The 18,440-nt window shown below is 34.0% G+C and overlaps 1 protein-coding gene across 2 annotated transcripts; it reads left to right on the forward strand.

Annotated features, from left to right (window-relative positions):
- The first annotated feature begins 322 nt into the window (after positions 1–322).
- Positions 323–17,300, forward strand: LOC111049129. Of its 2 annotated transcripts, none has more exons than XM_039425489.1 (7): positions 323–532; positions 2,877–2,971; positions 3,475–3,502; positions 7,241–7,339; positions 10,914–11,013; positions 16,327–16,460; positions 17,033–17,300. In XM_039425489.1, exons 2-7 carry the CDS (start codon positions 2,900–2,902, stop codon positions 17,080–17,082), a joined length of 483 nt encoding a protein of 160 aa, XP_039281423.1. In that variant the 5' UTR covers positions 323–532; positions 2,877–2,899; the 3' UTR covers positions 17,083–17,300. The 2 variants fall into 2 exon arrangements, with proteins under 2 accessions (XP_039281423.1, XP_039281422.1); XM_039425488.1 differs by lacking the exons at positions 16,327–16,460; positions 17,033–17,300 and adding exons at positions 11,717–11,850; positions 13,098–13,448.
- The last annotated feature ends 1,140 nt before the right edge of the window (positions 17,301–18,440 follow it).

Genomic DNA, 18,440 nt, shown 5'->3' on the forward strand with positions numbered 1-18,440 from the left:
AGTTGTGTGAGTGCGCCACATTAGATTTTTTATTCCAACATAATAAATATTCCATCATTCATCTAGTTTCATTTAATCAATATCAAGATAGGAAATCAAAAAATTAAATTCCTATAAATTGTACATGAGAAAAAATAATTAAATTCAGAAATTTTATCAAAATAATATTGTTTTGTATTTAACTACAGATAGAACTCATTTTTCTCAACTTTCAAAAACAACACAATGACTTGAGAGGAACGTTTCTCGATCATTTCATGACACTGAATTTAGTTTGGCTAATTTTGAATTCATTTTCGAGCACAACAGACTGCGTCAATGTTTGAAACGAACAAGTCGGGTAGGACGGATCTTGAAGTTGGAAATCATCTCAAGTGATCAAGGTCTATAGATAAGGTTTTTATAGACTTTGCAAGTAATAGAGTCGAGGTGGTGACATCCTGTTGTCCTTAGCAGAAGTTGAGAGGACCGTCCTTTGTCTGTCGATTTGCAGTCTTCAGCGGTTTCACTGCTACATCATCTCCGTCCTATTGTGAGTAGACATATTGCTATTTATTGGCTATTTTCATTTCGTCATAAATTGTTCTTAAGCAGCGTTTACATCAAAGTTATCAACATAATGTTCATTTTTCCCTCCTAAGATTCCATTAGATTGAACAAAGCTTGACAAACACATATACACGTCATTTGTATGCTAATAAGTTATGTTGAATCTTATTGAATCTATAAGGACGGAAAAATGAACATTTTATTGATAACTTTGTCTATAACAAAATGTTAATAACTTAATTCTTATAGATTCTATTAGATTGAACGGAACTTGACAAACACATATGTTCATCATGTGTATGATAAGTTATGTTCAATCAAATGGAATCTATATAAGGATTAAGTTGTTTAACATTTTGTTAATATCTTTGTAATCCAGTCACTATTTACATTGGTGCATGCAATTTATATTGTAGTTCTGATTTTTTAATATATCATTTGGGTACATAAGAGAAGTCCAGAACCAATTTCTTCATGCAAAATTTCCTCGTGCTAGATACAGAGTGGCCCAAAAACCTCGTATTTTCGGCTCATTTTCCAGTTTTCAGCTATTTCTACCAAATCTCGTGATCGGACAGAAAAATTTGCTCCCGCCTTTTTTTAGAACATGAAATTCGGAATGGAATGAGATCATTCGAAACTCTCTATCTCGAATGAGATAGATTCGAAATCTCTCCAATGAGTACTGACTTATGATTTTTCAAAAATGAGTGAAATTTGAAGAAAAAATCAATTTTGATGAATTTTAGTTTTTGATCAACAATATCTTCCAATTGTTACCATTTAGTTGTATAATTCAAAATCTCTCTGGGCGTATTTTTGTGCTCTGCAATCTGAGATCAGGTAGAGCGCTCTATCTCATAAAGATTTTCAGGTACACCTGACATCAATGCTCCATGTATTGTGAAAAACACCAAATTTTCAGCTTCAACCATCATCACCAACTACATAGTCTTCACATTGATATTTCGCACAATGACATAAGTTCAACTGATTATGTTCTATGAAAATCACCCATTAGATGCACTTCATTTCAGTATTCCTAGTGGAGAGGCGCGCTTAAGGACACCTCATCGATCAAAATTTCAAACACTTATAACTTCTGACACAATGCTCAGATTTCATCGTACTACACTTCATTCTCCTCTACTTGGCCACTTTTTGTGTATTGAAATAAGGTCATCAGTACACTCAACAATAAATCTTCCACTTTTCGACCAAATTTGACTTATGATGCATGATTTTGGACCGCCTTGACGAGCCGAGAAGAATGTAGTGTAGCACGATGATGCGGACTGTAGGGTGGATGAGGGAAAATCTCCCACTTTTTTCATTGACATTTGCAACCAGCTCATCACTCACAATGCTCAGTCTGCCATTCTTCTCTTCGTCATGAACATTACTTCATCCATTTTTAAATCTAAGGCACCATTGGCATCTAATGCACCATTGGCGAACTCAAATCAAATCAAATCAAATTGGTTTTTATTATCATGATTTCAGGGTACAAATATTCATATTATACAACAACGTTACATCTTCAACCAAACAATCATAAATAAAACTTACAGTTGAACTAAAAAATTAATCATTATAACTGAATCTAGTTGTTATTATATCGTAGCTCCAGAAAATACAACATTATATTTTAAAAAACTTAATGAAAACTCTCCACAAAGGCAAAGCCTGTGAACTCCACCTTCACTGATTACATTGTTTCCATAGACTTCACAAACTTGCTGATAAATTTCAATTGGTTTATGGTTTTTTGCTAACAAAAACCTTTTAACTGATTGCAACCTCACAACTGCAGTTTTGATTGCAGCCCACATTTCAAAAGGCTATTGTGACGAAACCAGCAGCGCGACCAACCTCTCTCTAGCACAGCTGGATGCCGACTGACCTGCGGAACGCCCAGACACAAAAAAGGCCGCGCTCGCCCCACCCGCTGCCACTATATAAAAACGTAATCTACTTTCTGAATAGCCCTCGTATTTTCACTTGACGTAAAACCATTAACTGTGAGTTCATTTCCACAAATGAGATCCACATTATAATGGCAGTGAAGAAAGATAGGAGAACAGCTATGCCGTGTGTTATCGTGACACATATAGTTCTGTAAGCACCTTTATAAATAAATAAATAATTATTATTCAACGAAAAACCCCAAATAAATGCTGCATATCACCCCGAAGACCTCTGATATGCAGCATTTATTTGGGGTTTTTCGTTGAATAATAATTATTTATTAATTAGCATTTGAATAAATGCATTCTCTATTTAATTCCATCTGTAAATAAATACATGTTTATTGTTTTCCATCACAGACTTTCGAGGGCTCCTATAAAAAATGAATCACCTGATTTGCATGGCTCTGATGAGCTTCTTCCTATCAAGGAGTGCTTCTGCTATAATTACACCAGTAAGTGCAACAATGAATCTCATTATTTATCTATTGTATAAGCCACTATAATAATTGAACGAGCGTTTGCGAGTTCTTACTTTTGACTAAAGGTAAATCAATTTACTTCAAATGTTGAACATATATTCTTCCAATGATGTATAAACAAGGTTTTTTAAATTTTGCATTTTAAGGATAATATGAGAGGAAAAGGGATTTGCTCCATACTCCGATATCACTATATATATTTATTTTATCATCCACACCGGAGATAGGATTAATCAGACTATAGAATTATTCATAATCAATCAGCTGACAAGTGGATTATTCATTGCATGCATTACACAGATGTCTGGAGAAGCCGGTGAACAGGTGACACCAGATACTTGTGGATGAAAACTGTGTGAGGTCTACTGTTCACAGAACTACTATTGAAAAAATTCAGAATTATTATCGAAATAACAGTGATTCATAGAATATTTATAACAATAATTTATTAAATTGAAAACATTTCCATTTTTCAGTTCTCTGATGATGTAAAAGGCTGGACAGGTAAGCAAGAATACAGAAGTTTTATTATTGGTTGAATAGTATGGGCGCAAATGTCATGAATAAGGCACTCCGTGGTCATTTTTGAGTAACAGCCGTGGAAGATGTCTCAATTTCTTCATTAGGTCTAGCATAATAAGGATCTTGATGATGATGATAAGTCGAAATCACAGGTGAACACCTCGGAAACAAGATGGCTGCCAAAATTATCAGGGTTTTGCTATATCGCTTGTATTTCAATAACCATTCAAGGTATTCAACCGTTTTTTTTTTTTGGAAAAGAGAAAAAACTACTGTTTGCAGCGGAAAATACTCTTTTCCTCCACCTACTGTCTAAAGTACTCACTTTACTCCCTGAAACCTAATACTAAAGTGTCACTTTTTCGCTCTCGGTAGTAAAAAACAGAAAAACTCCCTAGGGAGTAAAAGTGATTCCATTTGAATAACATGGGAGCATCTCTATTTTGAAACTTACATTGTAATAGGTTAGAAGGTCTAAGCTCAGATGAGAAAGCATAATAGAGGTGTCTGTCATTGAGTCAACTGAATTCAATACCACAACCAGAAATTTGATTAACTCATGAACTATATGTTTGTATGATAATTATTATATTCTTAATATTAGTAGACGATAAAAATTTGTACAATTTTAAAAATATTTTATTCTATTCAAAATACCAGCCAACAAATATTTTTGATCTGCAATTCAAATCTGAACTGCGTGATCTGGAGTCAGCCATTTTTGGTAGCTGCTCAGCTGATATAATTGTTACAACTTTTGCCGATAGATAGTGCAATCGGCAGTGCCAATCAGTCGACTGGTTTTTAGGTTTTAGATTCAGGTTATTTGTTAGGAATCATTGTCACCAATACGTAAGTTATTAGAATGATTTTATTTGCAGTTTCTATAAAAAAATGTAGATGGAGGAAAAATGTTGTGTACATCACGAGCGAAAAATACTTTTTCTCCCTCAGGAAAATTGCTGCCCTCGGCTTCGCCTCGGGCTTCAAACTTTTTCCCACAGGGAGAAAAAGTCTTACTTTTCACTCTAGATATACAAATAACTATTTTTCACCATATGCCAAACCTGCACAATTAGAAAACCATGTAGCTCATGACCCCTTGAAGGTACACCCATGAAAATGGTATCAATCTCTTTGTAAAGATGTGTGGGAATATAATTTATTTATTTATAATTTTTACAAAGTAGCACTGATTGGGAGAGAGAAACTAAGGATACTCCTTGTACTATTTCTCTCCTAAATTTAGATAACATTTTAAATGTCCGAAATAGGGTTATGGTTTCACTTTCCTAAAATTTAGTCCATTTTCACTAAAAAAACAACGAAAACTAAGAATTTTAAATTTTGACGGATAAAACAGAATAAAAACCAGAATAGATTATCTATGATGGCAATCTCAAAAATGTTTTTCATCATGGAAAAAATCAAGATGGCGGCCAAAAATATGATTTCAAGAGTTTGAAGCTATATTTACCATAGTAAGAGCTCGTGGAATTGGATAAATCTTTCGAATATTGTAGTATAATTAATTTGAAGCTTCCCGATGGCTTAATTGATCCGATATCCTCGACATTATTAGAATTACAGACGATTTCTTGAAAATCGACATATTTTGGCCGCCATCTCGTTTTCTTCATGATGACAAACATTTTTGAGATCGCCATCATGGATAATCTCTTTCTACACATCATTACAAAGAGTTTGATACCATTCACAAGTCTGTACCTTCAAAGAGTCATGAGTGACACGATTTTCTAATTGTTGGGATTGGCATTTGGTGGAAAAAGCGTGTGATCCGCTGCAAACAGTACTTATTACTCTTTTTCCGATGACGCTCCAGCCATGAAATATGGACTTACAGCCTCCAACTAGATGTCATTTTGAAGCTTTGGAAATATTCTACAACACTGTGCCAATAATACTAATGTCTGTCTACTGCGAATACATATAAAGGATGTAAAGTGATATTGCCCCCGAAAAATGTATGTTTCAAGTTTTTGAAGTTGGAAATGGAATGAGTGATCGAAATGAGATGATTCTTTCGAACATCATTTTTTATTTTTTGGTTAATACTAAACACTCTGGTGGTAGAACCAATCCGATATCTCTCACAATAACTGAAAAACAAGCGAGCGATATAAAAATTTCTGTCAATAATGACCGCCATCTTGTATTTATCAATGATGTGGAATATTGTCGTTGTTTCCATCATCAATATTCTTATTCATCTTGTTGTAACGAAGAGATTGAGACCATTTACAAGTCTCTATCTTGAAGTAGTCATGGAAAAATCGATTTTATAGTTGTAGCTTGTTACCTCATGCATATGGGAAAACGCACCAGAAATCATGCAGGGTTTTCTTTGGAGGGCGCTGGAGAACTCATTTTTTGATGTACAGCGCACGAAGATATATCGTTCTAAAGTTGGAAAAAACGTTCTAAATTTCATAGATTTAAAATTTCTCTGTATCTCTTGCACAAAAAAAGTTATAATGGAATAAATTCTGAACAAATTTGGAAAAAAGTTTTCTCAGGCTTTTGATGATTATAACTAAAAAAATATGCGTTTGAGAGGAAAATTTTTTTTAACATAAATTATAGAGGAAGATGTTAAAAATATTTTCGTTGAAAAAAACGGTTGAATACCTTGAACGGTTATTGAAATACAAGCGATATAGCAAAACCCTGAAAATTTTGGCGGTCATCTTGTTTTCGAGGTGTTGCCTGTGATTTCGACTTATTATCATGATCCTTATTATGCTAGACCCAACGAAGAAATTGAGACAGCTTCCACGGCTGTTACTCAAAAATGACCACGGAATGACATGTCCGCCCGTACTAGAATGAGAAGCACTGTTTGCTAGAAGTATTAAGATATGCTGACTGTATGAGGTGAATCATAGGCTATTTCATTATTTTCCACTCACAGTCTAAATTCTACTACCTATTACGCTCAATTCTTATTAGCGTGAGAACATGTGTGGCGTTTTCACAGGGCAGGAAGCTCTCCAATCAGCTGATTATCAGCTAATTCCCAAGCATCAACCCAATCGGTCCTTCGGAGAGCCTCATGCCCTGTGCCCTTCCGAATCGCTTGAAAAATATTTCGATTGCTTATGCATGTCTGTTCTGTATCATCTGGTAATAATGTATTGAGCATGCTGTGATTTTATTTATTTATCCAATTCTCAATATTACAACATCAAATTTTGACGATGAAAAATCATAACTAAAGTCGGTGAGAAATTACTTTTAACAGGGCTCTTTCTCGAAGATGGAGAGGTCTGATGCTCTATCCTTCACTAATCACTCCCACTACCTGGCAGCATTCTCCTTCTTTTGTGTCTGTGTGAAAAAGCTCCCCTCCAGCTATTGCTGGCAATGTTCCAAGTCGTTCACTGGTCAGCAGGTATATTGGTTTGAGTATGTTACAGAGATGTGTTCATCACAAGGACATGAAGCAAAATGACACTGCGCATCCAATTGTGCGCAGGATGTCTGTCTTTGTCTAAGCTACAAACTGTGGAAGGAGAAATGGGTTTCTCCTCTTCATGTTAAAAGTAATATCTCACAGACTTTAATCATATTATGAGAATGGAAATTCGGATGGAGGTCTCATGCTAATGAATAAATTCATCTTTGTAGAAAATTCGATAATTTTCTGCTTATTTTTCATTGATACCATATTAAAATGAATATAATTTATTTTATTCACAGAGTTTTTCAAACTAATTGACACTAATGGAAAAGGATTTATAACACACACTGATCTGAAAAGATTCTTTGAAAAGTCTGAGTATGCCGGACAATTTGATGGTAAGTGCACAAGAAATAACGGAATGGTTCGAGTTCCTTGAAAAATATATCTTTGCATCACATTATTATCTTAAAAGGAAAAAAAATTGTTAGATTGTCTTTTAGTGAGGTCCTCGTTATAATGAATGACAGCATTATTCAAGTGTTGCTACCCTTGTCTATCATTCGAAAAGCAGATAGTCCTATCCTGTTCTAGCTCCGCAACGTCGACATATTATTTCTTAATAACTATTATACAAATAATTATATTTGTAAAGGTAGTACACAATCTGAACCAACTGCGAGCTGACGGCGGGCGGACTGGATCTGCGAGCCCGGAAAGAGGTTTTATTACAGGATTTAAGGTGAGGGTTATGGAGTAAAGGTGTGGCGGAACTATGGAGTCGTTAGTAGTATTTGAGATATAGTTGAATGGGGCACGGTATAGGGTGTAAGCCATAGAGAATAGGGTGCAGGGTATGAGGTATACGGTATGGGGTAAAGGGAACAGAGAATCAATAATAAGATTATTATACATATGTTTGTTCATTAATCTGCAATCTGACAATTGCGCTGTATCAATCATCAAATTGATCCTGCTAGCCCAATATGGTATATAAGTTTTCAATATGGGATATTTAAGATTCAGTATATAGGGTTTTAGTTGTAGGATTTCTGAATCACGAGCCTGTAGCTGCGAAAGGATTTTCAGCAATTCTGAAACTGCTAAACAGGATTTCCGCGCTAGTCTAGCAACTGTGCGACGGTTATTGAGGGCTAATCTGTAACAGCCCTTAAGGGAATGGGAATCACTCTCAATCGTCCGAAACACCTTCAAATCAATAGTCAGTATTTCGACCATTATAAGAGGATAGAAAAGGTTTTCACAGACACAGTCTGTAGAATAATATCGGGAAGACAACCGTCTGTCATTGTCAGGGTGGGAAAGGATTTCCCACAAGGAAAATATCGAGTCAGAGACTCCTAATTCAGGAAAATAATTTAATGGGCTTCTCCAAGCAATTGCCAGTCTAAGGACTACAAAAAAATCGATCTCTAATTTGCAACTGAGATCACGGGAAAATTTGTGAATTTTCCACAGGGAAAACCAGCAAATAATATTTGCTATTAAAGGAGACAGGTTTTTAGGAATTTTAGAAAGGATTTGCGGGTCTGAAAAACCGCGACTATGACGATCTCTAATCTGAAACTGAGATCCTGATCTAAACAGGGTTTTCCTACACTTTTCGTGGGTCTGAGACCGCGACGGGGTCGATCTCGAGTCTGGAACTGAGTTCGGGAAGGATTTTAGAACAGGAAAAATTAGGAGAGAGTAAGAGGAAGCTTGTCGCAGTCTGATGACTTCGACCGGGAAGTTCTTAAGCTGTACCTGAGAGCTGGGAGGATTTTAGAATAGGGAAAAAAAAGAGAGAAAGAGAAAGGACGTCACAGTTCAATGACTTCGACAAGGACGAGCTCAAGCTGCACCTGAGTTCTCTAGGAAAAGGATTGGAATATCCCTACTAGGAATTATAGCTAGTCCGAAACTGCTGAGCAAAGTTAAAATACAGGGCCACTCTATTGTATGAAAACCAAGCAAGGAAAATTTACTAAAAATGATAATAATTTGTCTACAAGGATAAAAATTAATCGAGAAAACTATTCTCAAAAAGGACAGGGATTTCCCCACAAGAATAAAAATTAATTGAGAAAAACTATTCTTAAAAAGGATAGGGATTTCCCTACAAGAATGAAAATTCATATGAGAAAAATTACTCTTCAAATTTAAGGCCACCTTACTACAGAGAAGGAAAAACATACAGACTACCAGTCCTGACATACAATTACCTGAATCGACATGGGTACTGTTACGGAGAATAACAAACCGATTCTCAATTCCCGTATTATAATTGAAAATGTCGTGGAGCGACAGAGTAGAGACTTGCAAATTGAGCACTCTAAAATAACCCGCTACAAGAGCCTAGTTAAATTCCCCACTTAACTGTTTGTAGCACAAACTTAAGATCCCAACAGGTTTCTAAACCAAGGATAACTCGTTCACCCCCAGTGATACAAGTTTGGGAGAAGTAACTAACAAGAAAGAAAATCCCCAAGGAAGATCTAACTTCGAGTTGTCTGGAACTCGTCCTACAATATTCTAAATAGAATAATTCCCTTAGTAATAAACTAGCACCAGGAACGCCATAAGGAGAGGAGATTCGCGACCCACTCACACGCTCAACTACCGAACAACTGCACTATAAATAAAATCTACAAGGAATGAAAATCCCCCCAGGAAAATCCACCTTCAAATAGTCAGTAATTCAACTCACAATATTCTATTAAATAAAATAGAGAATAGAATATTATCCCTCTAGAAAACCATATTTGGGGACGCCACACGGAAAGCAGCCTTACACAAACTCGATCGCTGAACAACTGCTCGACCCCTGGTCAACTCCTCGCAGAGCAGGGTCCGTGGAGAAATGGAAGGCAAGGGGAAAAGAGATTACCGTCCAATAGGAGTCTCAGGAGATGATCACGCCACTGATCATGTGACAGGGTACGATTCAGATGATCTTGATGCTAAGGGTGTAACCATGATGACAATACTGCTAAATACTATAATGGATTGGGCCGGTAAACAATCTTTCTCGCCAGAAATTACAAGAAGCGGCCACTCTGGCACGACTGCTGCTGACTGCATGTTAGATAACAGAACACTCAAACCAGTAAACAAAATCTGCAAATTTCTGGTTCAGATGAATCCACTGATGATAATTCCAGGGGTTGTCGACGATGATGATGTACACACTCAACTCCAAGTTTAACAAAATACATCCGATTGTCAACCCAATTTTTCCTCTAAAATAAAGAGACTTTGCTAAATTATATACTAAATGACAATTCTCCATTCGTCACAAAATTCAATTTGTGTCATAAAAATGCAGAAATATAAATGATATTAACACAATATTTGATCTCAATTTATTCTGAAAGTTCATTATTGAAAAATTGAAAAATATTTTTTCAATGAATACAATATAGGCTACTGGGAATTGATTATTTTTACCAAGAAAAATGAACAGTTAATGATACATGACAGATATAATACCGGTATTAGCTGTCTCCCAAAGAAGACAACCCAACCCAGCCCAGCTTTGGTGTGAAACCCCACTCAGGGCCAGTTCCCGAACTCGGGATCTAGCTAAGTTCTAGACTGTGAACAGCTGGAGTCAGAAAATTGGGAGTCCAAAACTGGAGTCCAAAACGGGGCACAGTTGCTGTCCACGTTTTTATTAAATTTCAAAAATCTAGAAAATTGAACACAAAATAAAATGAAGAGAAAATAGTGTTGAGTTTCAGCTATTTTGAATTATTTAGAAATGTTCCATTTCGTCAAGGAAAACGTTTCCAATTATAGGATTGAGGGAATAAAGATAATAATAGAAACTGCAACTAGGCCCTATTTTGAAAATCCAATTTTTTGACTCCAGCTGTTGAAAATGTAGAACTTAGCTGAATCTTGAGCTTGGAAGCCAGCCCCTCAGAATGTTCCACGATAATAATATTTATCATCCTCGGTATTTTGCAGAAAGCGCCAGGAAAAAAATTACCAGTCTGGTTGGAAAACACAGTGGGAAATTAAATAGAAACACGTTCATCAAATACATGGAAGACAAAAGCAAGCAGACGTAATATCTAGAAAATATAATTTTATTACACATTTATATCATCACCAACATCATCATAATCATAATAATCACTGGGATCATAATAATTATTATAATCATTGACTAAACCATGATAATCACCACGATCAAAATAATTGTAATCATTAGCTAGACCATAATAATCATAATCATCACCAGTATCATGATAATCATCATAATCATCACCTGTATCATAATAATTATTATAATGATAAGCTATACCATAATAATAATCATCACCAGGATCATGATAATCATATTAATCACCAAGACCATCATAATCATAATCATCACCATGATCATAATAATTATAATCATCCCCAAGACCATCATAATCATAATCATCACCAGGATCATGATAATCATAACCATCACTAGGATTATGATCATTGTAATCATTTCCAGTATCATGATAATCATATTCATCACCAGGATCATGATAATCATAATCATTTCCAGGATCATGATAGTCATATCCATCACCAAGATCATGATAATTATGTAGGGAATATTTTATTTTGTATTCCAGTTTGGTTTGGACTTCTATAGAGTGGGCCTTACTATGGAGTTGAAACCCTGATATCATGATAATGATAGGTTATATAATATTTATAAACACTCAGTTAAAGCTATCATAAGAATATCCACTTTTAATAAATAAGTCTACATTTTTTGCAATTTTCAGTTCCACTTTGAAAGCTATAAAAGATGCCTTTCCTGAACAATCTAGTGTTTTGGGAAGAGATTTGAACAAAAAGTTTAAATCAAACGGAGGAACAGGCAACATATTTTATCCTGATAAATACTACAAACTACAAGGTGAGAAATAAGATAACTTTTCAAACTGCCTTTGAAGCTTCATTCTTCATTTTTTATTTTTATTCTTACATTAAGTACATTATAAGAAAGAGAGAGAGAGAGAGAGGAAGAATAAGGTACATATATCTTTGAATATTATAGTTCAACTTGATTAATATAACTGCCAATATTGCTATGAAAGTACATACCGTACATGCTTACAATACACGACCAGGAAAAATTGTAGAAAGGAATTATTTGAAAGAAAGACAATGTACATGGAGATAAATCTATAATCTATAATAGTATAATAAAGGGAAGAACTGGCTTATACACGTACGGGATAGGAAAATTATGTTTGACGCATCATCACGTCTGAACTACTTGACTGATTAACTTGGAATTTTGCATATAGATTCTTAACCAACCGAGTATGGTTATAGGCCTATTTCAAATTCTTCAAAGTTCCAGTTAGTCAAGTTTTCAATCAGATCCTTGCGGAGCACGGGTTACCTGCTAGTATTTCAATATGTTGGCCAGTGAATCAAAATCCACACTAGATGAAAAAACTTGTAAAGCTAATCTGAAAGAGTACCGTATCTATTGTGAGGTCCACGTTATAATGGTATTGCTATCCTTGTCTATCATTCAACAAAGCAGATAGCTTTATCTCTTTCTCACTTTGTTCTGTTACCAGATCTTCTTTTAACAATGTAGAATTGATAAAAAATTAACAAAACATTCTATCTTAATTATGAAAATCAATTATGGAATTATTAAAAAGTATAATTTCTTGCCTTATGGAATATAATTGATTATTTTGAACGAGAATGAACAGTTGTTGATATTCCATTTTTATTATGTGAATTCATTATGAAATATAATTTATTTGTTGCTTAATAAAATATAATTGATCATTTAAAACGAGAATGAACAGTTACATCAATAAACCTGTATCAGCTACCGTCTATAGAAGGCATTGACAAGACAGAGGATCGGCAACAATGAAACAACAAATTCTTCCTATCCTTCTCCACTGCCATTAAAACGTGGACCTCGCTATAGTGGGATTGCATTATTTTGTCCCCCTTTCAAGAATTTGTTCAGTGCTGGTGATTTTGTGTAAATTTGCATTGACTGTATTGCTCTTTTAATGTCTTTCGTTCTTCATATACATGTAAATTGACAATTATTCAATGTACTCGTATATTTTATGAATAAAAATTATTTGATTGATAGGAAGTGACCATAATCGTTTGAACTTTCAGAAGCTGCCGAAAGGATCGATGAGAGTAGAAATAATAAAACGGATGAGTGACTAACATACTATGATCAGAGAATCAATACTATATATTAAGTGTTATGATAGATTGGTTATTCTAAGCTATGGCATATATATTATTTATATAATTTGGTTACTTCTCAAATACTTTTACCATTACTCGATGACCTTGATGTAACGACACTTGGGCAAACGTATGTTGTTGAAACCAACTTGCACCTTAATGAAAATCTCCGACATATTTATTTATTATTTATTTATTTATTTATTAGATAGAGCGAACAATACAATAGTCGGAAAAGAAAAAACAGGCCATTGCCCAAAACTTCTTCAATTTCCTGATTTTGTCACAAATCGTCCAAATAATATGTAGGTTATGTTCACTTTAATTTCAACACCAAATCTTCAATCTGAAACTATGAATCAGAATAAAACAAAGAATTTCAAATTTCGATAGATTGATAATGAATATTCACAAAATATAGAATAAAATTGAGACCAGAAGAACACTCACTAATCACTTAGAACTGTAAAATAATGATTAAATTTGAATATTATGATATAGCCTATACCATCTCATGTCAACAAATCAGATTACTGTATTTTGATCGAGTCAATTAAAATTTCTAGATATCTCGCGAGATACGGTAAGCTAATTGATTACACAGCTGATCTCCCACACAGGCACACGCATCTTCTGTTATCGACATACGACGAAATCATCATCTGCTTTTCCAAGAATGAATCATCCTTTTCATGTCCTTCAGGGAGTTTTCTCAGGGATGAGACTTAGTGCAATCGAACTTTGATATCATAAACCTACTATATTCCGAATTTCGTGAAAATCGTTAGAGCCGTTTCCGAGATCCGTTGAACATAAATATAACCATACAACCAGATAGCCAGATAACCAGATATGAAAATAGAAAAATATAAACAGATATATACAGAAATTGCTCGCTTAATATAATAGGATAACAACTTATAGTCCAGTGAAATGGTCGTTTTTCAGGAAACAGCCCCGAAAGCGTTTTTTCGATAGTTCTATATGCATTTTGGGGCGCTGAATTCTAATCTGAAATTTGCTGACACGCCAGAGGTCTTTTTTTAAGTTTTCCATTCAATCTCGAGAACCTTGAATTTTTTGAGAAAAAGCATTCTCTATATAATAAAAAAGATAATAAAATTTCCAATGAATTGAGTGGTCGCGCAGGACTACCTTTTGGATTTTTTATCTGGAGTGTTCCACAAGATATGCAACTTTGTATGTGCGAGAAATTTGTGATATTTCCCCCATTTTCACAGTCTCGCATATGCAACGTTGCGTATCTTGTGGAACACTTCAGATAAAAAATCCAAAAAGTAGTCGAGGTTGTGATAAATTTTTCTCCTCTTTTCACTCCTATGGATTATACTTCTGTTTTCAATACCGTTCAAAAGTTACAGCCAATTGAATGATGATCTTTATTTTCTCATTCTTCTTGCGATTTTACTGTTATTAAAGAGTCTCTAAAATGAGTACAATACATGATAGAAACTTGCGATTGGTCTTAAACGAGAGAAAATTTCATGATCTTGCATCACTGTTTATATCGAAAAACAAATTTTTTGATTTTTTGAAACAAACGTATCTTACTTCACGATTATACTTTTACAAAAATTATTCACCTCACATAAAAGAGAAGACTCTTTTCTTCAAATCAAGACCAAGTAGTATCATTTTGAGTTACCGAGACACACAGTTTTGAATATAGAAATCGGTCATTTTTCTATGCATTGAAATATGGGCTAAAGTACACTAAAGGATGAATTTCCTATTTTTTTAACAAATTTTAGTGATATATGATACATGATTTTCAACCGCCTTGACGAGCTGTAGTACGAGGAGATGTGATCATTCAGTCAAAAGTTATAAGTGCTTAAAGTTTTGATCCTGGACGTATCCTTATGTGTGCCCCCCACTAGGAAATACTGAAATCTAACGAGTGATTCTCATAGAACATAACCCTCATAAGGTGATTTCAGCCGAAATTTGTTTCTTTTTTGTTAGGAAGGCCATGAAAAGGTATTATAATGAGAATTTGAATTTTGACTGTAGGACATGATTTTCTATTTTTGGGTGTATTCCCCCTCCCACCACTACTAAATTCAAAAATAGGTACCTTAGAAATTCTGTTCAGAATTAATATTGTTAATTTACGTTATGTGTGGCTTTCTATCATTACTAGAAAAAGATCCTAGTCGTATAGGGTAGAAGTGGTAGGTTTGCATAATTTTGAAAACCCCTTAAAAAATACCCCTTTTTGAAAACTCTTAGCTCCGGAATCAAAAATCGTAGAGTCCTTCGCGACCACTCAATTCATTGGAAATTTTATTATCTTTAATATTTTAGAGAATACTTTTTCTCGAAAAGTTAAAGGTTCTCAAGATTAAATGGAAAACTTGAAAAAGTTCGAAATTTTGTTTTTTTTTGGAGGGAATTTTGGGGGTGAAGCCGCCCTCTGGCGTGTTAGCAAATTTCAGATTAGAATTCAGCGCCCCAAAATACATATAGAACCGTCACGGAAAATTCTTTAGGCTGTTTCCTGAAAAACAACCATTTGACTGGACTATTATACAAAACAGAAAAAAGTAATGAAGCATTACTATAATTACTTGATTTCTATGTGGTAAATAGGGTGTAAATTTGAAAGATTGAAATTGGCTTCATTTGATATTTTTCACAAATTTTTGAGAAGAGAAGTTTTTCATCTGTCAAATTCACTAGAGTTTGCGATGTTGTTTATAATTGCATTCCCATTTCAGAGACATTAGTATCATCATGAAACGCCTTCGAAATTAAAATAATTATCAGATTAAAATGTACATTACAATTCAACTTATGATTGTGCTTTCAAGAAAATCAGGTTGTAACAGCAAGGAAACTCAAACACAGGACCATTAAAAATTGAAATTAAGCAAATAAGGAAATCAGAATAATAGTGGATGATGAAGTTATCATTTATTTTTCTCAAAGATTTACCTTCAAACTCATATAGTCTTAAAATTATTAAAATTCCTGCATACAAAATATTATCAATAGTAGCCCCCCCAAAAAAATTTTGATGGCGCAAGTTGCGCCATGCCCCCCCTCCACCACTTGTGGGCACCCCTGGTTAAAGCTATCATAAGAATATTCACTTTCAATAAAGTCTACATTTTTTTGCAATTTTCAGTTCCACTTTGAAAGCTATAAAAGATGCCTTTCCTGGAGAAACTAGATTTTTGGGAAAAGATTTGAACGAAAAGATTAAACTAAACAGAGGAGCAGACAACATATTTCAACCTAACAAATATTACGAAATACAAGGTGAGAAAGAAGATAAATTTTTAGACTGCCTTTGAAACTTTATTCTTCATTATTGATTTTTATTCTCAAAATAAGTACATCATAAAATGATAGGAAGAGGAAGAATAACGTAAAACATACATCTTTGAATATTATAGTTCAACTTGATTAATATAACTGCCAATATTGCTATGAAAGTACATACTGTACATGCTTACAATACATGACCAGGAAAAATTGTAGAAAGGAATTATTTGAAAGAAAGACAATGTACATGGAGATAAATCTATAATCTATAATAGTATAATAAAGGGAAGAACTGGCTTATACACGTACGGGATAGGAAAATTATGTTTGACGCATCATCACGTCTGAACTACTTGACTGATTAACTTGGAATTTTGCATATAGATTCTTAATTAACCGAGTATGGTTATAGGCCTATCTCAAATTCTTCAAAGTTCCCGTTAGTCAAGTTTTCAATTAGACCCTTGCGGAGCACGGGTTAACTGCTAGTATTTCAATATGTTGCTTTTCAAAAAATAAAAATCATTTGATTGATTGGAAGTGACCATAATCGTTTGAACTTTCAGAAGCTGCCGAAAGGATCGATCAGAGAAGAAATAATAGAACGGATGATTGACTAACATACTATGATCAGAGAATCAATACTATATATTAAGTATTATGATAGATTGGTTATTCTAAGCTATGGCATATATATTATTTATATAATTTGGTTACTTCTCAAATACTTTTACCATTACTCGATGACCTTGATGTAACGACACTTGGGCAAACGTATGTTGTTGAAACCAACTTGCACCTTAATGAAAATCTCCGACATATTTATTTATTATTTATTTATTTTATTTATTAGATAGAGCGAACAATACAATAGTCGGAAAAGAAAAAACAGGCCATTGCCCAAAACTTCTTCAATTTCCTGATTTTGTCACAAATCGTCCAAATAATATGTAGGTTATGTTCACTTTAATTTCAACACCAAATCTTCAATCTGAAACTATGAATCAGAATAAAACAAAGAATTTCAAATTTCGATAGATTGATAATGAATATTCACAAAATATAGAATAAAATTGAGACCAGAAGAACACCTTACCCGTCTAGCAACGATAAATGCATTTAATGTCAACCTAATAAAACTATCTACCAGTATACACCAGTTCACATACCACTGTAATCTACTTACTGATAGAATTCCTTTACAATTCATCAGTAAAAATGTCACAGAAATTTTCTTGAAGGAGATAAATCACTGGAATAAACAGCACAATTACTCCTCATTAATTAAATTTTCATAACCATTATTATAGCGAGTACAATTATGTAAAACCACATAATATCCTTGCCAGTTGCAACAAGTGATTTTTTCCATTGTGAAACACTTACCGTAGTTGATTTGATTGTATTGTAGAATTGAAATTATTGTTAGATTCCTTATGTAATGTTATTTGGCAAATAAATTATTTTTATTATACTCTTCAATGTTTTTACTTTCCTATGTTAGTGAACATACAATTTTGATTATTATAAATTTGTTGAAACGACATAATTTTCTTGAATTCTAAGTCACCTCCATGGAGATTTGGTCACCTCCATTGATATAGAGAATAAGATTAAGAAGAGCGAAGTCCGCTATGATGCCACTGCGCTAGTGTAGCTACCAGAAATTTCGGGCAAGAAGTCGGGTATTTGTATTCGCTGTGTAGAAAAAGAGCCTTTTTCAAATGATAATATTTTTTTATTGAAGCAATAAAAAATATTCAAAGTATGGTAGTTTCATGCAGTGCTTACGGATGTACGAATCTGCATGTGCCAGATAAAAATATTTCTTTTCATACATAAGTATTTTTATATTTTCATCGGTCATGTTTCATGCAGGCTAAGCCTAGTGCCAAATGATCGTTTCAAGGAATATTGTGCTTAGGTTGATTCATTATCATTATTTGCCAAGTAATAAAATATAAGTTTCGGTAA

This window comes from Nilaparvata lugens, chromosome 4, assembly GCF_014356525.2.
Source record: "Nilaparvata lugens isolate BPH chromosome 4, ASM1435652v1, whole genome shotgun sequence".
NCBI classification, from domain to species: domain Eukaryota; kingdom Metazoa; phylum Arthropoda; class Insecta; order Hemiptera; family Delphacidae; genus Nilaparvata; species Nilaparvata lugens.

Coding starts and splice junctions, on each gene's coding strand:
- LOC111049129 (XM_039425489.1), top strand. CDS start 2,900: ATGAATCACCTGATTTGCATGGCTCTGATGAGCTTCTTCCTATCAAGG. Junction 3,503..7,240: donor TGATGTAAAAGGCTGGACAG/GTAAGCAAGAAT, acceptor TTTTATTCACAG/AGTTTTTCAAACTAATTGAC. Junction 7,340..10,913: donor GTATGCCGGACAATTTGATG/GTAAGTGCACAA, acceptor GGTATTTTGCAG/AAAGCGCCAGGAAAAAAATT.